At 38.2% G+C, this 22,548-nt stretch overlaps 1 protein-coding gene across 1 annotated transcript in view; it reads right to left on the bottom strand.

The window, feature by feature from the left end:
* The window catches only part of VPS13C (vacuolar protein sorting 13 homolog C), a 1,402,311-nt gene that overhangs the window by 643,415 nt on the left and 736,348 nt on the right, over positions 1-22,548 (bottom strand). The window contains 1 exon segment of the mRNA XM_053719302.1: positions 13,712-13,881. Coding sequence (XP_053575277.1) covers positions 13,712-13,881 — 170 coding nt within the window.

Here is a 22,548-nt window from a genome sequence, read left to right as displayed (position 1 = left end):
TTGGGATAAATATCAGAAGGCTAAACAGGAATATGATCTCTTCTTCAAAGAGAAAATGCTAAGGGAAGATATTAAAATTAATGCTAAGTACAGTGGGCAATTCGGCAGATCAGCCAAATTTCTGGCTAGATTAAATAAGGCCAGGACAATATAATTGAAGCTATTAGGGTCGGCCAAGATAGATGTTCAGACCCACTAGAGATCAGAGAGAGTTTTTTCAAATATTTCAAAAACATATATGCGGCGAATGAGATTAATTTTGAAAACAAAGATATTTTCTGGAATTCAGTTGTACCTCCTAAAATCTCTCTAGCTTTTTTAGAAGTCTTAAATAGTCCTATCACCCTAGAAGAAGTAGATGAGGCAATACTTCATGCCAAGTCAAATAAAGCTCCTGGCCCTGATCAGTTAACATCAGAATTTTATAAGATCATTCGATGTGATATACTTCCTATTTTGGTTAGACTATTTAATGAATATTTTATAGCTGGGAAGCCTATGTCGGAATACTTCTCGGCGTCGGCGGTTACTTTAATATTAAAGAAAGGTAAAGATCCTCTTGATCCATCTTCATATAGGCCTATATCACTTCTAAATGTAGATTATAAATTACTTACCTCTATAATGGCAAAAAGACTTAAGTCTGGTATAGAGCAAATTATACATGAGGATCAATCAGGCTTTATGCCTGGGAGATCCTCTATCAGGAATATACGCCGTGTTACTACTGTATTAGAATATTGTTGGTATAATTTGCAGGATAATGTTCAAAACCCAAAACAAGACTATGCGTTAATAACCGCCGACGCCGAGAAGGCTTTTGATTCAGTCACTTGGGATCACCTATACACCGCCCTTGATAAATTTGGGTTTAAAGGGAATTTTCTCTCATTAATAAGGTCCATCTATAATTCACCTACCTCATATGTCCTAGTCAATGGGGCCCCAACACCTAGGTTCCATATCCATAAAGGAACGAGACAGGGCTGTCCCCTGTCACCCCTTCTATTCAATATTGCTATAGAACCTCTTGCAATCCTTCTGAGAGACACCATATCAGGTATAAAAATTGGAGACCAACGAATGGTCTTATCACTCTATGCTGATGACTTGCTGCTGTTTTTGCAGGACACTAAAAACAGTATCCCTCTTGTTTTAAATACGTTTAAGCAATTTAGTTCCTTCTCTGGCTACAAATTAAATTTAAGCAAGTCTGAAATTCTCTGGATATATCAGAATAAAGATAGGTTAACTGCAAGGAAAACAGAAACAGAGGCGCCACATGTGTAGATCAATCAAAGCTGACAATATCCAAGCAAGATGAGATACAGGATACTCACAAACGTGAAGGCACTCTCTTGTGCCTATAGGGGCAGGCTGGTATTTAACAGCAAACCAGCTGGCTGTACCAGGGAATCCCCGTCAGGATGTCCTATAGTTGTCGTGGATCTCACAACAGCAACCCTTATCTAGGTTACTTCCAGCAGAAAGGAAAATATGTCCAGAGGGGAGGAAGGCTAGACAGCCTTATGGTTACTGGCAAGGAAAATGCCACACGAACACCAGATTTGTTAAAAAGTTTCAAGTATTTTATTTTCCAAAAGATAAAAATACCATCAGTGCAACGAATTACAACTGGGTGTGTTATAAGGCAAGTCTCCTTGTATATGCAGAGATAATAGCGACGCGTTTCTCAGGGAAGACCCTGTTTCATCAGGCTTGTATACTCTAAAACTGTTTAAATCCCCTTTATATAGGGATCAGTAACCATATGTTTGTAATAAACCCTCCCCTTCCTTAACATAAACCAATCAAACCTTTCCTTTCCAAAAACTCCCACTTGTTGCCTTAATTAGAAGTTTATTATAATTTTTTGTTATGTAGTCTGTTAACTTAAATAGAAACCCATGAACTATAACTCTAATGTGGTTGGCTGTGAAATCAAATCTAAATAATGATGTGTCGATTATGAGATCGTTACAAATGTATAAATGTAAACAAACTCCGTGGGTGATCGTTCCTTGACCAATTGCAAACCATCTTGAGGAGGCTTGTATAATATGGGGCATCTAATTGGTTCGTGTGCTACTAGTCTAATGACTACAAGTACCATCATGCCTCTGTGTTCTATGCCGGAACTACCCGGAAAATGTATCTGCGTGATTGTATGTTATTCTCTAACAGGCTTATCTGAATAACTACAAGTACCATCATGCCTCTATGTTCTATACCGGAAATACCCGGAGAATGTGTTAGCGTGACTATTACTTTATTATCCTTTTGTTCCTGGAGGGGGTTTGTGCTTATTAATCCATCTAATTGGTTGGTGTCATATTGCAATGAACTGCAGCTGCCATCTTACTCTGATAAACTACAAATACCATCATGCTTCTGTGTGTCATATCAAAAATGTCAACAAGTACAATCTCATGATTGTCTATTAGTTATTTATTTAAAGTTTCCCCACGGAAGCACATTGGGGGAACTTATGACATTTTTGCATGAGTTGCATGATGAACATATAGCGCTCCCCAATGTGATAGTGGGGGCACCCCAAGGAAATAATTAATTGTATATAAAAATACAATAATAGATACTGGGAGACTAAATATTCTCTCACATGTTGATGTGGTGACAATAAATTACAGATAACAGAAATGAGTGCTATGGGTAACTAAACTATACTATACTCACCCTATATATATTTAAATAATTATAACTAAAAACTCTCACAGATTTTTCACATATATAAAATGTCAGTGCATATATCAAGTGATGGGTATTAAAAGTGACTTTCCCTTTTCTCCTTGTGAGATTTGCTAATCAACACCATTATAATAATAGTGAAAGTGAAGGATATACCATGTGAGGTGTTATATATTGTACTAAATATGTAATAAAAACTAAATAAATATGTGAAAGTGAATGGTCATATTTAAGACGCTTGTGGCTAATACAACATTAGTGTGTATATTGACCATTACAGATAATGTGAAGGTGATTGTGAACTCATAATAATGTTTTGGACTGCCACGTCGTCTAAGCTATACCCTAATATTGTGATCAAGTATTGATGTGAATATCTCTAATATGTGAATGCCTATTGTGATATATAATGATGATAAAGTGACTATGTCACCACGTTAGGTAATGTCAATGATTACGGCTATGTGAATGGAATCTTGTATACTAGGGGTAATAATATAATGTATTATTGTTCTAATTGGATGTAACTAAGCAACAAGTGAGCTAGGAAAGTCCAGTGTACAAGAACTCCTACTATTTACATCAATAGGAAAAAGAATACAAAGAACATCTCAATAACTGGAAAAATGATGATATATCAAACAATCTGCAAATAAGACTGTGTTATACATACTAATCTACAGAAATGTTAGAAGAACCCATGATGAACCTAACACTGTAACCCTGAAACACTATAAAAATAACTTATAGAAATGCAGCAGAGTCTATAACTTCATTGAGGCCAGTGGGAAATAAACTATTGAATTTGAAGATCCAATAGGTTTCTCTTTGTCTAAGCTTACTAAACCTGTTATACAGATTACTTTTGGGAATACATTCTATTGGAGTGATTTTAAATGGACATTTTCCAGATATATATTTCTCACAGATATGGCGGGATACACTATGTTTAGATGACTTTACTTTGATGTTCCTTAAATGTTCACTCCACCGAGTCCTGACCTTCCTACAGGTCCTGCCTATATATTGTATCCCACATTCGCACGTGAGTGCATAAATGACAAAGCTAGAGTCACAAGTCATTTTGTTTTTGATGGGAAATACCTCCCCGGTATTATATGAAACAATCTCAGTGAAACCCTGAGTTATATGTTCACACATAAAACATAGTTTCTTTCCACATCTATAAACTCCCATCTTATTGAAGATGTTGTTACCGTTCTTTCTTGTTAGTCTAGATGTATTGGCAATATTCCTTTTAGACATGACAACTTTACTTGGGGCCAATTTTTGTTTGTATGTAGGTGCTCTTTTGAAAACCAATTTTGGTTGTGATGGTAAAGTTTTATTTAAAATCGGATCTTTAAGAAGGATAGGCCAATGTTTTTTTAGAACTTTATTGATAATTCTATGGTTAGAATTATACTGTGTGACAAAAAGTGGTTGTTTATTAAAAGTCATTTCCCTCTGGCTATTATGTTGATCTGAAATAATAGCTGTTGATAGTAAACGTTCCCTATTAAGGTCCCTGGCTCTCTGTTGGCCCGAGCTAATTAATTCAGGGGGATACCCCTTTTCTAGGAATCTGGATGTAAGTATTCGGGCTTGTTGATTGTATTGTTCTATTGTACTGCAATTCCTACGCAGACGACAGAACTGACTAAATGGAATATTAGTTTTCCATCTTGTTAAGTGGTTGCTTGAAAAATGTAAAAAATTATTGCAATCCACTTTTTTGAAAAAAGTGGATGTTGATATGTTACCTATTGCGTCCCATGAAAGTGTCACATCTAAAAATTCAATACTATCTTTTTGTAAATTGTGTGTGAAACCTATACCCATATTATTCCTATTAAGATGTGCGACAAAATCAAGAGCTTCAGATTCTAAACCGTCAAAAATAAATATTAAATCATCTATGTAATGGCCATAGAACACCAGATTGCCCCTCCATCGCGAGTTGTAAATGTATAGATCCTCAAATTGACCCATAAAAAGATTTGCGAAACTGGGGGCAAATCTGGTGCCCATGGCCGTTCCTTTAATCTGTAAATAAAAAGTATCCAAAAACTGAAAGTAATTATGTTTCAAAATAAAATTGATAAGTGATAACAAATATTCCTTTTGTTGCTCAGGCATAAAGAGGTCCCCATTCAAATACATCTGTGTGGATAATATCCCTAAATTGTGAGATATATTAGAATAGAGAGACCCTACGTCGCATGATAACCACAAATAATTCCCACTGTTATTTTTAATGTCAGATAGTTTGTTCAGGAGGTCTCTCGTGTCTTTGATGTAAGAAGGAAGATTTATGACATATCTCTGGAGATAGATATCTATATACTCCGATAGTTTATCAGTAATACTGTTCATACCCGCTATGATGGGTCTACCTAGCAGGGTTTTCTCATTTTTGTGGAGTTTTGGAAGGTGGTAATAATACGGTGTGCTGGGGTGATCAGGTGTGAGATATCTTTTCTCTTTTTTTGTGAGAATATTCCCAACAAAACCTTGTTCCAATAAGAGATTCAGTTTCTTTGTGTAATCTATAGTGGGGTCGAAAGACAATTTGGTATAGTAATTAGTGTCATCTAGGATACGTCGGGCCTCTTTAATATAATCGGAATAATTCTGTAAAACTATACCACCGCCCTTGTCAGCTTGACGGATGACCAAATTTTGGTCACCCATCAGGCTCTTGAGGGCCCTGGCTTCATTAGGCCAGGTTCGCTTCTTTCCTATAATTCTGTTGGGCATAGATTCAAAGTCTTCTAAGACTAGTTGTTGATATAAATCTATATAGGACACTTCCTCTTTAGGCGGGTGGAAAGTTGATAGAGGTGCCAAAGAAGTATGAATTACTCCTTCAAACAACTCTTCTGTTAATTGGCTGGGCTCATATGTTAATATGGAGGTGGAATTTCTTGTTTGTTGTGTGTCTAATAATATCGGGGCACCTTCAATATTGTGTTTTCTCATGGCCTTAACTGCAAAATACCTTTGTAATCTGGCACCCCTATGGAGGAAACCCAATCCCTCAACCAATCAAAAGAAAAGACCTTACCCAAACGGGGAAGGAGAGGGAGAGGGAAAACCAACAAAAAAGAAAGACTTCAGAAATTAAAGAAAGGTATCTTCAACCTTTCTTCCCATGCCCTCACTGATGATGAAGTAAGAGTTTTGGGAAGGGGATTGTCCTATTGCCCCCCGAATTCCCACAATATATTCGAACTATTTGTTGACCTCAACAAATACACCCGTAAACTGTCATTACAAAGGTATTTTGCAGTTAAGGCCATGAGAAAACACAATATTGAAGGTGCCCCGATATTATTAGACACACAACAAACAAGAAATTCCACCTCCATATTAACATATGAGCCCAGCCAATTAACAGAAGAGTTGTTTGAAGGAGTAATTCATACTTCTTTGGCACCTCTATCAACTTTCCACCCGCCTAAAGAGGAAGTGTCCTATATAGATTTTTATCAGCAACTAGTCTTAGAAGACTTTGAATCTATGCCCAACAGAATTATAGGAAAGAAGCGAACCTGGCCTAATGAAGCCAGGGCCCTCAAGAGCCTGATGGGTGACCAAAATTTGGTCATCCGTCAAGCTGACAAGGGCGGTGGTATAGTTTTACAGAATTATTCCGATTATATTAAAGAGGCCCGACGTATCCTAGATGACACTAATTACTATACCAAATTGTCTTTCGACCCCACTATAGATTACACAAAGAAACTGAATCTCTTATTGGAACAAGGTTTTGTTGGGAATATTCTCACAAAAAAAGAGAAAAGATATCTCACACCTGATCACCCCAGCACACCGTATTATTACCACCTTCCAAAACTCCACAAAAATGAGAAAACCCCGCCAGGTAGACCCATCATAGCGGGTATGAACAGTATTACTGATAAACTATCGGAGTATATAGATATCTATCTCCAGAGATATGTCATAAATCTTCCTTCTTACATCAAAGACACGAGAGACCTCCTGAACAAACTATCTGACATTAAAAATAACAGTGGGAATTATTTGTGGTTATCATGCGACGTAGGGTCTCTCTATTCTAATATATCTCACAATTTAGGGATATTATCCACACAGATGTATTTGAATGGAGACCTCTTTATGCCTGAGCAACAAAAGGAATATTTGTTATCACTTATCAATTTTATTTTGAAACATAATTACTTTCAGTTTTTGGATACTTTTTATTTACAGATTAAAGGAACGGCCATGGGCACCAGATTTGCCCCCAGTTTCGCAAATCTTTTTATGGGTCAATTTGAGGATCTATACATTTACAACTCGCGATGGAGGGGCAATCTGGTGTTCTATGGCCGTTACATAGATGATTTAATATTTATTTTTGACGGTTTAGATTCTGAAGCTCTTGATTTTGTCGCACATCTTAATAGGAATAATATGGGTATAGGTTTCACACACAATTTACAAAAAGATAGTATTGAATTTTTAGATGTGACACTTTCATGGGACGCAATAGGTAACATATCAACATCCACTTTTTTCAAAAAAGTGGATTGCAATAATTTTTTACATTTTTCAAGCAACCACTTAACAAGATGGAAAACTAATATTCCATTTAGTCAGTTCTGTCGTCTGCGTAGGAATTGCAGTACAATAGAACAATACAATCAACAAGCCCGAATACTTACATCCAGATTCCTAGAAAAGGGGTATCCCCCTGAATTAATTAGCTCGGGCCAACAGAGAGCTAGGGACCTTAATAGGGAACGTTTACTATCAACAGCTATTATTTCAGATCAACATAATAGCCAGAGGGAAATGACTTTTAATAAACAACCACTTTTTGTCACACAGTATAATTCTAACCATAGAATTATCAATAAAGTTCTAAAAAAACATTGGCCTATCCTTCTTAAAGATCCGATTTTAAATAAAACTTTACCATCACAACCAAAATTGGTTTTCAAAAGAGCACCTACATACAAACAAAAATTGGCCCCAAGTAAAGTTGTCATGTCTAAAAGGAATATTGCCAATACATCTAGACTAACAAGAAAGAACGGTAACAACATCTTCAATAAGATGGGAGTTTATAGATGTGGAAAGAAACTATGTTTTATGTGTGAACATATAACTCAGGGTTTCACTGAGATTGTTTCATATAATACCGGGGAGGTATTTCCCATCAAAAACAAAATGACTTGTGACTCTAGCTTTGTCATTTATGCACTCACGTGCGAATGTGGGATACAATATATAGGCAGGACCTGTAGGAAGGTCAGGACTCGGTGGAGTGAACATTTAAGGAACATCAAAGTAAAGTCATCTAAACATAGTGTATCCCGCCATATCTGTGAGAAATATATATCTGGAAAATGTCCATTTAAAATCACTCCAATAGAATGTATTCCCAAAAGTAATCTGTATAACAGGTTTAGTAAGCTTAGACAAAGAGAAACCTATTGGATCTTCAAATTCAATAGTTTATTTCCCACTGGCCTCAATGAGGTTATAGACTCTGCTGCATTTCTATAAGTTATTTTTATAGTGTTTCAGGGTTACAGTGTTAGGTTCATCATGGGTTCTTCTAACATTTCTGTAGATTAGTATGTATAACACAGTCTTATTTGCAGATTGTTTGATATATCATCATTTTTCCAGTTATTGAGATGTTCTTTGTATTCTTTTTCCTATTGATGTAAATAGTAGGAGTTCTTGTACACTGGACTTTCCTAGCTCACTTGTTGCTTAGTTACATCCAATTAGAACAATAATACATTATATTATTACCCCTAGTATACAAGATTCCATTCACATAGCCGTAATCATTGACATTACCTAACGTGGTGACATAGTCACTTTATCATCATTATATATCACAATAGGCATTCACATATTAGAGATATTCACATCAATACTTGATCACAATATTAGGGTATAGCTTAGACGACGTGGCAGTCCAAAACATTATTATGAGTTCACAATCACCTTCACATTATCTGTAATGGTCAATATACACACTAATGTTGTATTAGCCACAAGCGTCTTAAATATGACCATTCACTTTCACATATTTATTTAGTTTTTATTACATATTTAGTACAATATATAACACCTCACATGGTATATCCTTCACTTTCACTATTATTATAATGGTGTTGATTAGCAAATCTCACAAGGAGAAAAGGGAAAGTCACTTTTAATACCCATCACTTGATATATGCACTGACATTTTATATATGTGAAAAATCTGTGAGAGTTTTTAGTTATAATTATTTAAATATATATAGGGTGAGTATAGTATAGTTTAGCACTCATTTCTGTTATCTGTAATTTATTGTCACCACATCAACATGTGAGAGAATATTTAGTCTCCCAGTATCTATTATTGTATTTTTATATACAATTAATTATTTCCTTGGGGTGCCCCCACTATCACATTGGGGAGCGCTATATGTTCATCATGCAACTCATGCAAAAATGTCATAAGTTCCCCCAATGTGCTTCCGTGGGGAAACTTTAAATAAATAACTAATAGACAATCATGAGATTGTACTTGTTGACATTTTTGATATGACACACAGAAGCATGATGGTATTTGTAGTTTATCAGAGTAAGATGGCAGCTGCAGTTCATTGCAATATGACACCAACCAATTAGATGGATTAATAAGCACAAACCCCCTCCAGGAACAAAAGGATAATAAAGTAATAGTCACGCTAACACATTCTCCGGGTATTTCCGGTATAGAACATAGAGGCATGATGGTACTTGTAGTTATTCAGATAAGCCTGTTAGAGAATAACATACAATCACGCAGATACATTTTCCGGGTAGTTCCGGCATAGAACACAGAGGCATGATGGTACTTGTAGTCATTAGACTAGTAGCACACAAACCAATTAGATGCCCCATATTATACAAGCCTCCTCAAGATGGTTTGCAATTGGTCAAGGAACGATCACCCACGGAGTTTGTTTACATTTATACATTTGTAACGATCTCATAATCGACACATCATTATTTAGATTTGATTTCACAGCCAACCACATTAGAGTTATAGTTCATGGGTTTCTATTTAAGTTAACAGACTACATAACAAAAAATTATAATAAACTTCTAATTAAGGCAACAAGTGGGAGTTTTTGGAAAGGAAAGGTTTGATTGGTTTATGTTAAGGAAGGGGAGGGTTTATTACAAACATATGGTTACTGATCCCTATATAAAGGGGATTTAAACAGTTTTAGAGTATACAAGCCTGATGAAACAGGGTCTTCCCTGAGAAACGCGTCGCTATTATCTCTGCATATACAAGGAGACTTGCCTTATAACACACCCAGTTGTAATTCGTTGCACTGATGGTATTTTTATCTTTTGGAAAATAAAATACTTGAAACTTTTTAACAAATCTGGTGTTCGTGTGGCATTTTCCTTGCCAGTAACCATAAGGCTGTCTAGCCTTCCTCCCCTCTGGACATATTTTCCTTTCTGCTGGAAGTAACCTAGATAAGGGTTGCTGTTGTGAGATCCACGACAACTATAGGACATCCTGACGGGGATTCCCTGGTACAGCCAGCTGGTTTGCTGTTAAATACCAGCCTGCCCCTATAGGCACAAGAGAGTGCCTTCACGTTTGTGAGTATCCTGTATCTCATCTTGCTTGGATATTGTCAGCTTTGATTGATCTACACATGTGGCGCCTCTGTTTCTGTTTTCCTTGCAGTTAACCATTCTTTGAAGATACACCATCGTTTGGGTGAAGACCGAGAGCTGCCTTATCTATTTCTGGACTTAGTTGGACTTCATTTGAACTTTTCCATTGACCACTTGATACGTCTGTATATACATATTTTTACCAATTTTTATTTTTTTATTATTATTTTTTAATTTTTAATTATTATCTACTTTAATAATTTTTAGATTTATAATTTTATTTACATATATGGTATAATCAGTGGCACATTGATTTTATTACCATCTCAGTGGCACACTTTGCTCATCATCATTATTCTACCTCTAGTTACTAGCGCCTCCTATAGGGGACTTGTGGTATTAATATTAGTATCACAAATATCCCTGATAATATATTTTGCAGTTCAGAATAAAGATAGTTGTAGGGAACACCCTCTACAGGTTACAGAAAGCATCAAATACCTAGGAATAAATCTTCATAGAAATCCTAATCTTTGGTACGATAACAATTTCTCTGCCTTCTTTGCAAATGCTGTTGAGAAATTAGACAGATGGGTTTTGTTCCCTATCTCTCTCTCGGCCAGAGTCATGCTAATTAAGTCTATTCTCTTCCCACAATTAGTATATCTTCTTCAAAATCTCCCTGTCTTTGTTTCTAATAAAGATCTAAGGCTTTTTAACAAGAAATGTTCATCTTTTGTTTGGAACAGAAAAAGGCACTATCTATCTAGAACTAAATTATACCAGCTCTCAGAATATGGAGGATTTGCGCTTCCTGATATAAAATGGTATAATATAGCTATCTTGGCACGTTTTGCTTGTGACTGGATCACAGATACTAATTATTTTACGAATCCTTTAATCGAAAGACAGATGGTTGCCCCTCTCTCTCTCAAAGCTATTATCCATTGCCCAATGGCACAATTACCAAAACACATTAAAAAGTTAGCGGTAATTGGTAATGTTGTCTCAGCATGGCAGAAATTATGTACCGTGTTAAACATAGACCAACGCATATCATGATACCTCCCTATCAGAGGTAACAGCCTTTTCCCCCCAGGTTTAACATCAGGAATTTTTACAAGGTGGGAGGAGAAAGGGTTAATCTACATCTCCCAAGTTCGTGACAATGAACATACAGTTAGAACATTCGAATCTATCCTCCAAGAATATAATCTATCAAATCAAAACTTTTATGCATATTTGCAACTTAGACATTTTATAAATGGAATACAAAATATTAGACAAGATTATAAAAAATTTGGTAAGCTTGAAGACTATATCATTTTACATAAAAATGGCATTCATACTATCTCGCTAATTTATAATATCTTAATGTCGAAACAAGGACAACTGGGGTTGGAAACTTTAACTGGCTACTGGAGATCTCATTTTCAAGAAATAACAGTAGAAAAAAATAATTTTAGTATTAAACTAGTAAGAGAGGCAAGAATTCCCACCTCCTGGAAAGAATCTCATATTAAATTAATTAATAACTCATATATTACACTGAGACTGTTAGCCAAGTGGGCTGGTGATAAATCCACTAACTGTTTTAAGTGTAAAAAAAAGGAGGCTGATCTCCTCCATTGTTTCTGGTTCTGTCCTAAAATTAGGCAGTTTTGGTCTAAAGTCTCCTACTGGGCCTCTAAAGTCCTACATGAAAATGTGACATTAGATATGTATCAGGTCTTCTTTTTAACTAGTGAGACCAACATTACATTCCATAAATCTATTGATATCCTGATCCTGCTAGGACGGAACCTAATCCTCAGGTATTGGAAGAAGAGGATTGCTCCTCCGTTTGGTCTATTTAAACAAGCCGTGTTCTCGCAAATAATGTTTGAACAACTAAATATCAATTCCCTTTCAGAGAACCAAATAAAAAGCTTCTTTGACAAATGGCTCACTCTAATACTACAACAATCTAATAATTTGCAATATGCATTAACCAAATGTTTTCATAAATCAGACTTTTTTGGAACTCTGATCTTGAATAATCTATTCCCCTACTCCTGGTATTAATGTCACATTCTCTTGTTGGTAAGATGGAGGTGTGAAGCTGGAGGCAGGGGGGATCTCATTTCATTTCATTTCATTTCTTTTCTTCTTTTTTTTTTCCCCCTTTTTTTTTTGTTTTTGTTTTTAGTGTTCTGTTGTGTTTTATCTTGCTTTGTTTTTGTTTTGTTATGTTCTGTTATATTATTTTAGGTAACCAGGGAAACAGCACAAGTGTACAATAACAAAGAGTAAGATATTGGAAAGTTTGTGGTAGTAATTTTCTTAAAATATGATTTTGTGGATCCTCTGAATTTAAGAGTGAATTAATTATTGATTGTTTCTATTTTTCTGATTGATAACCATTCTTTTCTTCTTTCTGTTAAACAAACAAATTTACTCATGTGATAAATTTGTACTTGTTGATTTGTACTTTGTGCTTGGAAATAAATAAATGAGATAAAAAAAAAAATAACCCAGCATTATTTTTTTTTTTATAAAGTTAATTTTGAATTAAGTTTTTGTTTGTTTTGTTTTTTTAGAAACAATTATAATATGATCATCTTACTATACTAGTGCTTAAAAGGGAATTAAAGTGTAAGAATTTAGCACTACCAAGCCTATAAGCAAAGGACACATAGTTAAACTACTAATTGGGAGCTGCAGATAACTAGAGTGTGTACTGTCAATATTATGGGCCTGCGCTATAAAAAAGGCTCACAATCTGCTATAATCGTAAAATTTAGCACAACTGGAGAGCAGAAGTAAAGTCTTAGTGCTGCAAGAATAGTACATGAAAAAATATGTAAAACATAAAATAAAGTATTAAACATATATATATTTATTCATTTTAACAGTAATACTGGAAAGGGCTCAGTGTTATGTGCAGTGCAAACAAAATAAATACATTTTCAATACATAAATAAATATATATATATGTGTGTGTGTACATATGTAAACACATATATACATACCCATATAAATTCATTCCAATAAACACACACACACACATATATATATATATATATATATATATATATATATATATATATATATATATATATGTGTGTATGCATGTATGTATGTATTTGTATGTATATTTAAACTATTTCTTGGCACACATTAAGGTTGGAGTTCAAACGAAGGCCAGAACACAAAAAAAAAAAAGAAAGAAAATTCATCTGAAAAAAATACTCTACACTTTTCTTTTAACAGAAAATTCATACTAGGAGGAATGTACACTTCTGGCTCTAATTAGAAATTGGGACTTTATCAATAATGAAACCACTGATATCTTTCTTAACACACAAACCTAGAAGTGGCTCTGGTGATTCCCTCTCTGAGGTCATCGAGTATACAGGTCTTGAGACGAGTGGAAACGTCCATAGAGCCATCGGCAAACATTCTACCAGAAGAGGTGAGAAGATGAAGCCTCATCTCTCCCAGACGCATGCTATCACTATGCTGCCAGTGTGGAGCCTCCTAAATCAAAATGTAAGAATGGAATTAGTGAGATAATAGGACAGTTTTTATTTACAGTGCAATCACTACTGCAACACTTTCAAAAATACTAACATGAGAAAAGACCTGTAAATCTGCAAAGAAATCTGTCATGTAATTTTAATGTCTAAAACCCCCCCATAATTTATGCTTACCTGATAAAGGCATATCTTTCATGGTGGTGAAAGTCATCGCTCCATTACTCCTGGGAATTGCTCTTCCTGGCCACTAGGAGGAGGCAAAGATTCCCAAACCCCAAGAGCGCTATAAAACTCCTCCAACCTTACAAAAAACTAGTTTGACGTATAGCCAAGCAAAAAAGGTAGGAAAAGTAATAAGCGCAAAGAAAGGAGCAAGGAAAAAATAAGGTGCAAAAAATAAAAATAAAGCTACCACCAGAAAAAAACAAGGTGGGGTTTCGTGGACTCTCACCCCCATGAAAGCAATGAATTTATTAGGTAAGCTTTAATTATGTTTTCTTTCATACAGGTGGTGAGGATCCTCGATCCATTACTCATAAGAAACGAATACCCAAACAGAGAAGTCCACGGGCATCAAGGGCAGAACAAGCATGAAATATAATTCACTTTATTTATTCTGATTTTTTTAATACTTAGACTCTAATTTTTTATGCAAAAAAATGTAATGTTATGTAAAATCTATAATCACTAGACGTTTGAAATCCTTAGCAGCATTGGCTCAAATGGAGTGGCCTGCAAAACCTTTAAAACCAGATTAAGGTTCCAGGGAGGAGAAATCAGCTTAATCCTGAACAAAAATGGTGTTAGAGAAGTTTAAGGATTTTAAGGCATTTAAGCCAAGTGTTGAATAAAACACTGTATACACTTGAGAGCTAAACTGATCGATACTTTTTGGCTGATACTTAGTATACCATTTAAAATTTACTAAGGAATGATAAATGATATATGGGTGATATGTTGTCTGAGCAATTCTGTATCCCATACCATTAGTTGTTAGATGTCTTTGATCTGAATAATACTGGGTGTCGCTATGATATGTGTACGCTTGTGCAAGAGATTTAATTAGGGAACAGAGTTAGAAATTGACTGACTGTGTTCAATCACAGCAGTACGCAGGCAGGCTGCCGCCTTTGAGCGCATAGGCTACATGATATTTTAATGAATGATTGATGTTTCTTACTGTACCTAATATACTAATTTTTCCATCCACACCATTCCCTCTGGCTATATGGCCTTATGTTTTTAACTTTGTGTTGTGATATAGATTGAATAAAGAACAAGTGGTTGTGATTTTACCACCTTCTTATATTCCCAATTGTAGATAGTCAAGTCTGTATATAATCTTGAACAAATTCTTAACAAAACACTAAATGTCAGGAAGATTAGCAAACTTCTTATGAAACAAAACTGAAATAATAAATCTGACCTCTGAGCAAATTGGCGGAAAGATTTAAGAGATAGGCAATGGCGCCACTCTTATTACTTCGAGGGAACACTATATTTAAATGTACATAATATAATTTCATATATTATCATAATATGTAATTGTGTATAGGTGCTGAGTATCAAAGAGAAACATATACAAGAACAATTCCAGCAAGAAAGCTGGACAGGATATCTAACCAGAAAAGCACTCTGCCCTCATATGTATGGGTTTGGTGTATATAGGTTTTTAAAATATATCAACTTTATTAGTTTTATTTAAAAAGGGTAACACGTTAAAAACAGTTGCAGCAAGTAAAAGTGGATTTCAAACAATTGCAGTATAAATGGTAGGGAGAATTACAAATTCATGTTCCGAATAGTTATTATTAAAAATGTCTCCAACATAATGGGGATTGGTGGTAACCTTGACAATAAAGATAAGTATGTGATCTGCTGTGGACTAATATCCCAAAAAATTGAAAACAAATCTATCATGGAGTATACATATACGATGTATACCTCATTAAATATTGTGATGACACCATATATTACTTCTAGTAACAGTTAAGTCCCAGAGGTACACCTACTTGAAGATTCCACTTATATATATTTACCACTGTGCAATGGAAGATTGCACAAAATAGTAAAACTTACTAATTGGCGGAAAGACCCTTTTCCAAACCATCCTAAATAAGCTGCAAAATCCTAGGAATTCTAAAAGAATGCCAGGAAAAACCATGATACAAACAACAATAAATAAAAGCCTTCTAAACCTTATGGTAGATCTTCCTAGTCATAGGTTTATGAGCCTTAATCAAAGTCTCAACTACTAAACCCTCTGTTTCTCTCCATGCCATCAAGCTTAGAAATTTGAGATCTTGATGAAAAAATGAACCTTGAAAATAAAAGATCTTCACAAAGAGGAAGAGGTCATGAACCAGATTTGCAAAACAAATCCTGCAAGGCTGGGCTGGAGCAATCAATATCGCTGATGACCCCTCTTGTCTGATACTGGCAATCACCCTTGGCAGAAGAACCAGTGGAGGAAATATACAAGCTAGATGAAAAGACCATGAGAGCTACTACAGCATCCACAAATTCTGCCTGAGGATCCCTAGACCTTGCAAAGGACCTGGGAAGCTTGTTGTTCAACAAAGAAGCCACCAAATCTATCTCTGAGAGATCCCAAAAAACCCACAATTTGATTGAAACCATACAGATGAAGAGACCATCCCCCGTGATACAGGGATTGACAACAATTGTCATTTGACTAGGAAAGGATCCAAGATACTTCCCTCATTGCTACTAAACTGTGTTCCCTGCCGATTATTGATATATGCCACTGCTGTAACATTATAAAAAGAGAGAAGCGCTCAACCTGGGAACGAACAATAGCATAATAGCTTGTTCTATGGCTAGTTACCACCCTAGAAGCAGCCTCTTTTTGCTCAATATGTGCCTTTCGCAGAGAAGAACTTTCCTGTAGCATATCAGTCTGATCCTGACTTAACAGTACAGTCCAGCCCCAAAATACCAGGCAATCCCTCTCTGAACGAGAGAAACGGCAAAACCCCAGACGTACGTTTCGGCCTATTGTGGGCCTCGTCAGTGAGGTGCAGCCATATCCCTCTAGGCACACTGAGCAACGGATCCACGTCTGGATTTCCGCATTACACTTAGGGAGACTTCCCTAAGTGTCATAATTTGCATAAATAAAAAGAGAGAACTCCACCTGGGAACGAAAAATAGCATAATAGCTTGATCTATGGCTAGTTACCACCCTAGAAGCAGCCTCATTTTGCTCAATATGTGCCTTTCACAGAGAAGAACTTTCCTGTAACATATCAGCCTGATCCTGACTTAACAGTACAGTCCAGCCCCGAAATACCAGGCAATCCCTCTCTGAACGAGAGAAACGGCAAAACCCCAGACGTATGTTTCAGCCTATTGTGGGCCTCGTCAGTGAGGTGCAGCCATATCCCTCTAGGCACACTGAGCAACGGATCCACGTCTGGATTTCCGCATTACACTTAGGGAGACTTCCCTAAGTGTCATAATTTGCATAAATAAAAAGAGAGAAGAGAGGACTTCCGGTGGGCGGGCTAAGGAGCAGGCAGCAAGAGACAAGAGCTCCGGCATAACAGAGCTTAAAATAAGTTTTTTGACCCCTAGATGCAGCCTTAAACCACTGCTCCTGCCTCTAACAATAGCCCGTGTGCATTACAGCCTTGACACAGCTGGTGTCTGGCAACTTGCCTCCAGCACAGGCGATAACCATCTTGCCCCCACGGAAAGCACGCCGGCACATGTAAGTGCGTTCGCAGACGACAGGACCCTTAGAGCAGCCTGGCTCACAGCACCGGATCATGTCTGGGAGATATCTGTCAGCGACCGGATGACCGGTCCCCCTGGCCCTGCGAGGAGATAAGGACACAGCCGCGGAGACCCGCGAAGACACAGCGGCAACCCCTGAGGCCTAGACACGTGGCGCAGTGAAGCGCCAGACATCCCACCGTAGTTCCGGCAGGGGGCCTCGGACGATAATACACAGATCGCCCTGACTATAGGCAGCGTGGAGCTGGTAGTCCTTGGTGGCGCGAAAACCGTAGCAGCGGCAAGAGGACAGCCGCCATTTTTCTCGGAGCATCAGGGGAGGAACAGCTCATAGGAGATCAGGACCCTACGACCACCCGGTCCCAACGGAGCTGACTCTTGCTTTGGTTCCCAGAGGGGACACAGCCCTCTTACAACGGCAGATCACAGGAGCACAGCCCTGATGATTAGTGAGAGGATCGTCTCTGCCCTCAGCCACTAATGCAGGTAAAAGGGACATCTTTTGCATGAAAACTGGGGGAGAGGAGAAAGAGGGAAAAAGGCAGCCTAACACGGTTTTACTCACTAGTCTAACTCCCTAATTATATAAAAAGCAGTGCCTGTTGCCCCCCCCCCCCTGTCCTGCCGGGATATAAAAGCATGTATAGGCCTGAATGATCTGCTAACACCCAGGCTGATGTGAGACTTTGTTGGGGCAAGTGAGAATCAGCCCAGCCCATTGCATTGCTATGAACACAGGACCCTGAGACAGGCTTAAGGCTTAACCTGCTATTTTATCTCTTTGCTCCACTGAAAGCACAGTGCAGGCAGACACTGTGGGACCATTACCTAGGGACTGCAGTACTTGTACTCCTCCATTCTAAGCACAAACACTGTGACACTCTGGGAAATTGTTGTGCTTTTGTGTCCTTTATTGATAGCACCTCTCAAGCGGACATTGTGGGACTGTTATTGAGGAACTACAACACCTGCCCTTAACACCAAACAGATCCAAGATAAGAGGATAAGCCCAGCAGTATTGTATAACCTTGATGTTTGATGTTTTACCAGTTTGTTTTGCACTATTACAGTAGTTTATTGGCTCAGCTGGATGTGATTTTGCTGTAATTTGACTGCCTGGGTTTTATGGATAAATTTCTGGCGGGAGGTAAAATGTCTGGGAAGAACAAAGGCCCAGGAAAGACTAGGGGAGCTGCTGATCACACACAGGATATTACACCTACTATACAAGACACCCCTGCGATGTCTATGGACACACATGTGGTGGTGCAGCAGCTCTCCTCCATCTTTCTCCCTAAAATGGAATGCTTACAAAAAGGCCTTGATCACTTAACGGGGGAGATGAAACAGTTTTCTGTTAGGTTTACTGAGATGGAAAACAGAGTATCAGGGCTTGAGGACACATCAGTCACGCATGGCACTCAGATAGACGTCTTAATGAAACAAAATATAATCCTACACCAGCGATTAGAGGACCTGGAAAACAGGTCCCGTCGCAATAATTTACGTATACTAGGGATCCCTGAGAATGTGAAACCTAAAGACCTCATTCACTTTGTAGAAAACACCCTACCTCTATTACTTAAACTTACACCCATGGTGTTCAGAGGCAGTGTAGAGAGGGCACATAGGGTAGGCCCGGAGAGGCAACAGGAGAGAGGTAACACTCAACCCAGGCAGGTGATGGTCAGGCTCTTACATTTTCAGCTTAAAATTGAGATCTTACGTGCCTATAGGAAAACAACCCCAATTATGTACGAAGACTCAAAGATACTCATTTTTCAGGATTACTCCTCCGAACTTATGAGGAAACGTAAAGAATTTTCTCCCTTGTGCTCTAGGCTCAATGGGGAAGGCAGAAAAGTATACCTTCTGTACCCCGCCAAACTAAAACTCCTAACCCCCTCAGGCCCAAAGTTTTTTGACACACCAAGGGAGGTCACTGAATTTCTGGGTATGGAGCAAGATAGGTCAGCTGCAGGCTCGCCCAGAACCTCACGCTCAGACCCAGGATGAGACATAATGAACACTATATACTTTAGGTCTATTGCCATCACAAGTGTAGGTAATAGAAATCTCTAAAAATCAGATGGAATGATTTCTTCATATAGCAAAAGAGACAGCGTTGCTGTTGGAAATTATGTTATGGTTTTATATGTTCATGTTTATATCCTTTTTTTAATAGATTGGTTTCTAAATGTTATAAATGCATCACACTTGTTGAACTTGTGCAATATGGGGACAATTGCTCTGTGCCTGGGTACAGAGCAGATGGTGAACATTAGTGTAGATGACCCGAGCAGAAAAGATGAAAACAAACCTCCCCAACTATTGCCATACCAGGGATTAGTAATAAAACCCACCAAGTTGCTGAAATGTTTCTTACTTTTAATTATAATTTTAATTCTAATCATAACTCTACCAAAAGTTTATATCCTGTTTTTTCTCTTAGGTTGGTTTCTAAGTGTTATAGGTGCAATACATTTGCTGAGATTTTGCAATATTGGGACAAAGACTCTGCACTTCGGTACAGAGCAAATAATGACCGTTAGTCTAGATAATCTAATCAGAAAGGATGAAAATAAATCCCCCCAATTATTGCCATATCAGGGACCAGCAATGAACTTACTTAAGTTGTTGAAATGTTTGCTGCTTAAAACTATAACTCTATCAGAGTACAATCCTCACAGGTGTGAGGCACAGGTCTGGCACAAAGGTGCGGACCAGTTAAAGGTGTGTAGCTTAGAACTACAGGTTAATTTAAAGATAGAAGGTACTACTCAAACTAGCAGGTGCTTAACATTAAGCACATATTTGTTAATGATGCAATGTATTGGTTTATGCCTAACTGTTGACGAACATCTTTTTTCTCTGGCAGAGCTCACAACAATCCAAACTGATACACTGTCAGGCCGTGGGGTCGCCTCTCCGAGCCGGGATGGTAGGTGGGTTTTTTTTTTTTTTTTTTTTTTTTTCTTCTCGCACCCTTGTCGAAGAGGGTGGTGGCCAAGACTCACTATCAACACATAAATGACGGTTAGACTGTTTACATGGAATGTAGGGGGGATTAATTCCCCAACTAAAAGGAGCATGATCTTGACACATTTAAGACGCTTAGGGGCTGGCATAGCACTACTACAAGAGACCCACCTCTCCGAGGTGGAACATGAAAAACTTAAGAGAGACTGGGTGGGAGCGGTAGAATATGTTTCGCACACTAGCTCAAGCAGAGGGATTGCGATCCTGATTGGGAAACGGGTGAAGGCAGAGGTACTAGCAACACACAAAGATAAGGAAGGGAGGTACTTAATTGTGAAAATTAGGATCAACCACAAAGTGATGACAATCTGTAATATATATGCCCCAAGCTGCAAATCCATAGCTTTTTGGACCACACTCATTCAAACACTGACACCGTATTTGGGGACAGACATAATACTGGGAGGGGACTTTAACCTGGCTCCTAATCCCATATGTGATAGGATGCAGGATATAGAACGCTCTGGGACTGGGCCAAGGCCAAATGGCAAAGGAGCCTTCGAAAAAAAAGTGTTCACTAGACTCTCAGATTCTCTGTATCTGGTTGATATTTGGAGACTGCGAAACTCCGAAAGCAGAGATTACACATGCATATCTAGGGCAACACCAACACTCTCACGCATCGACCTTTTCCTATTATCCCCCAACCTTATCCCAAGCGTAACCAAGACAAAGATCCACGATGTGGTGATCTCGGATCATGCACCTGTGGAGTTAGAGATTTCTATAGGCCCCTTCATATCTAATAAGAATACGCAAAAATTTCCTGGCTATCTGTATACTTCGGACGCCTTTGTAAAACATCTGACTCACGCATGGAACGATTATCATACTGATAATCAAGCACATGCGAGCACTCCGGAGCTATTCTGGAACACTGCTAAAGCGGTGCTCACTGGGGATATCATATCCTATGTAGCCACGTTACGACGAAAGCTACAAGCCAAACTGCAGAAATTACAAGAGACCCTGACAGATTCTTACCAAGAATACTGTCGTGACCCGAACCCTGTGTCACGGGAAAAATATCTCGCCAGTAAGGGTGAGCTAGATGCCTTTCTTCACCATCAGGCGGTCACGCAAATCCTTAAATACAGTGCTAGATACTACAGAGGGGGAGATAGGTCGGGCAAACTTCTCGCCTCGCTGACAAAACATCACGAGACACGCAAGCCGATTGCTGCCCTTAAATACCACAATCTCACCCACAAAACCCCAGAATCGATTGTGAAGGCCTTGGCGGAGTATTACTCCACACTATATGCCACTCAGGGATTGCCCCCTGAAGAGACAATCTCTGCATTCTGGAAGGACCTTGACCTACCACAGATCAGTGCGGAACAATTGGCGGTCTTGAACGCCCCCATCACCCCAGAGGAGGTTACGAGGACGATCTCCTCCATGTCTAATGGCAAAGCGGCAGGCCCTGATGGGCTGCCGATTGAATTCTACAAACTATTGAAGGCGCAGGTTACCCCCACCCTCACTAAATTATACAATATATATTACAAAGACCTGATCCTCCCTCCCAAGACCTTCACTATGGCACATGTATCGCTGATTCCAAAGCCAGGGAAGGATCCCATATTGCCCGAGTCATACCGTCCGATATCTCTTCTCAACTCGGACTACAAGGTGCTCATGAAAATCCTGTCCGACAGACTAAAACTAATATTAACTGACATCATCCACCCTGATCAGACGGGGTTCATGTGTAATAGAACCTCAGTGACTAACGTGAGACGAGTGCTGCATGCTATAGCGCACTTTTCCAGTGAGTCAAACACCGCAGGAACACAGACTGAGTCGGAGGCCTTCCTGCTATCCTTGGATGCGGAGAAGGCCTTCGACAGAGTGGTCTGGAGTCATT

The sequence above is a fragment of the Bombina bombina genome, chromosome 6, assembly GCF_027579735.1.
Source record: "Bombina bombina isolate aBomBom1 chromosome 6, aBomBom1.pri, whole genome shotgun sequence".
Classification (NCBI taxonomy): Eukaryota; Metazoa; Chordata; class Amphibia; order Anura; family Bombinatoridae; genus Bombina; species Bombina bombina.
The sequence above is the reverse complement of the archived record's forward strand: the minus strand, read 5'-3'. Positions and strand labels throughout refer to the sequence as shown.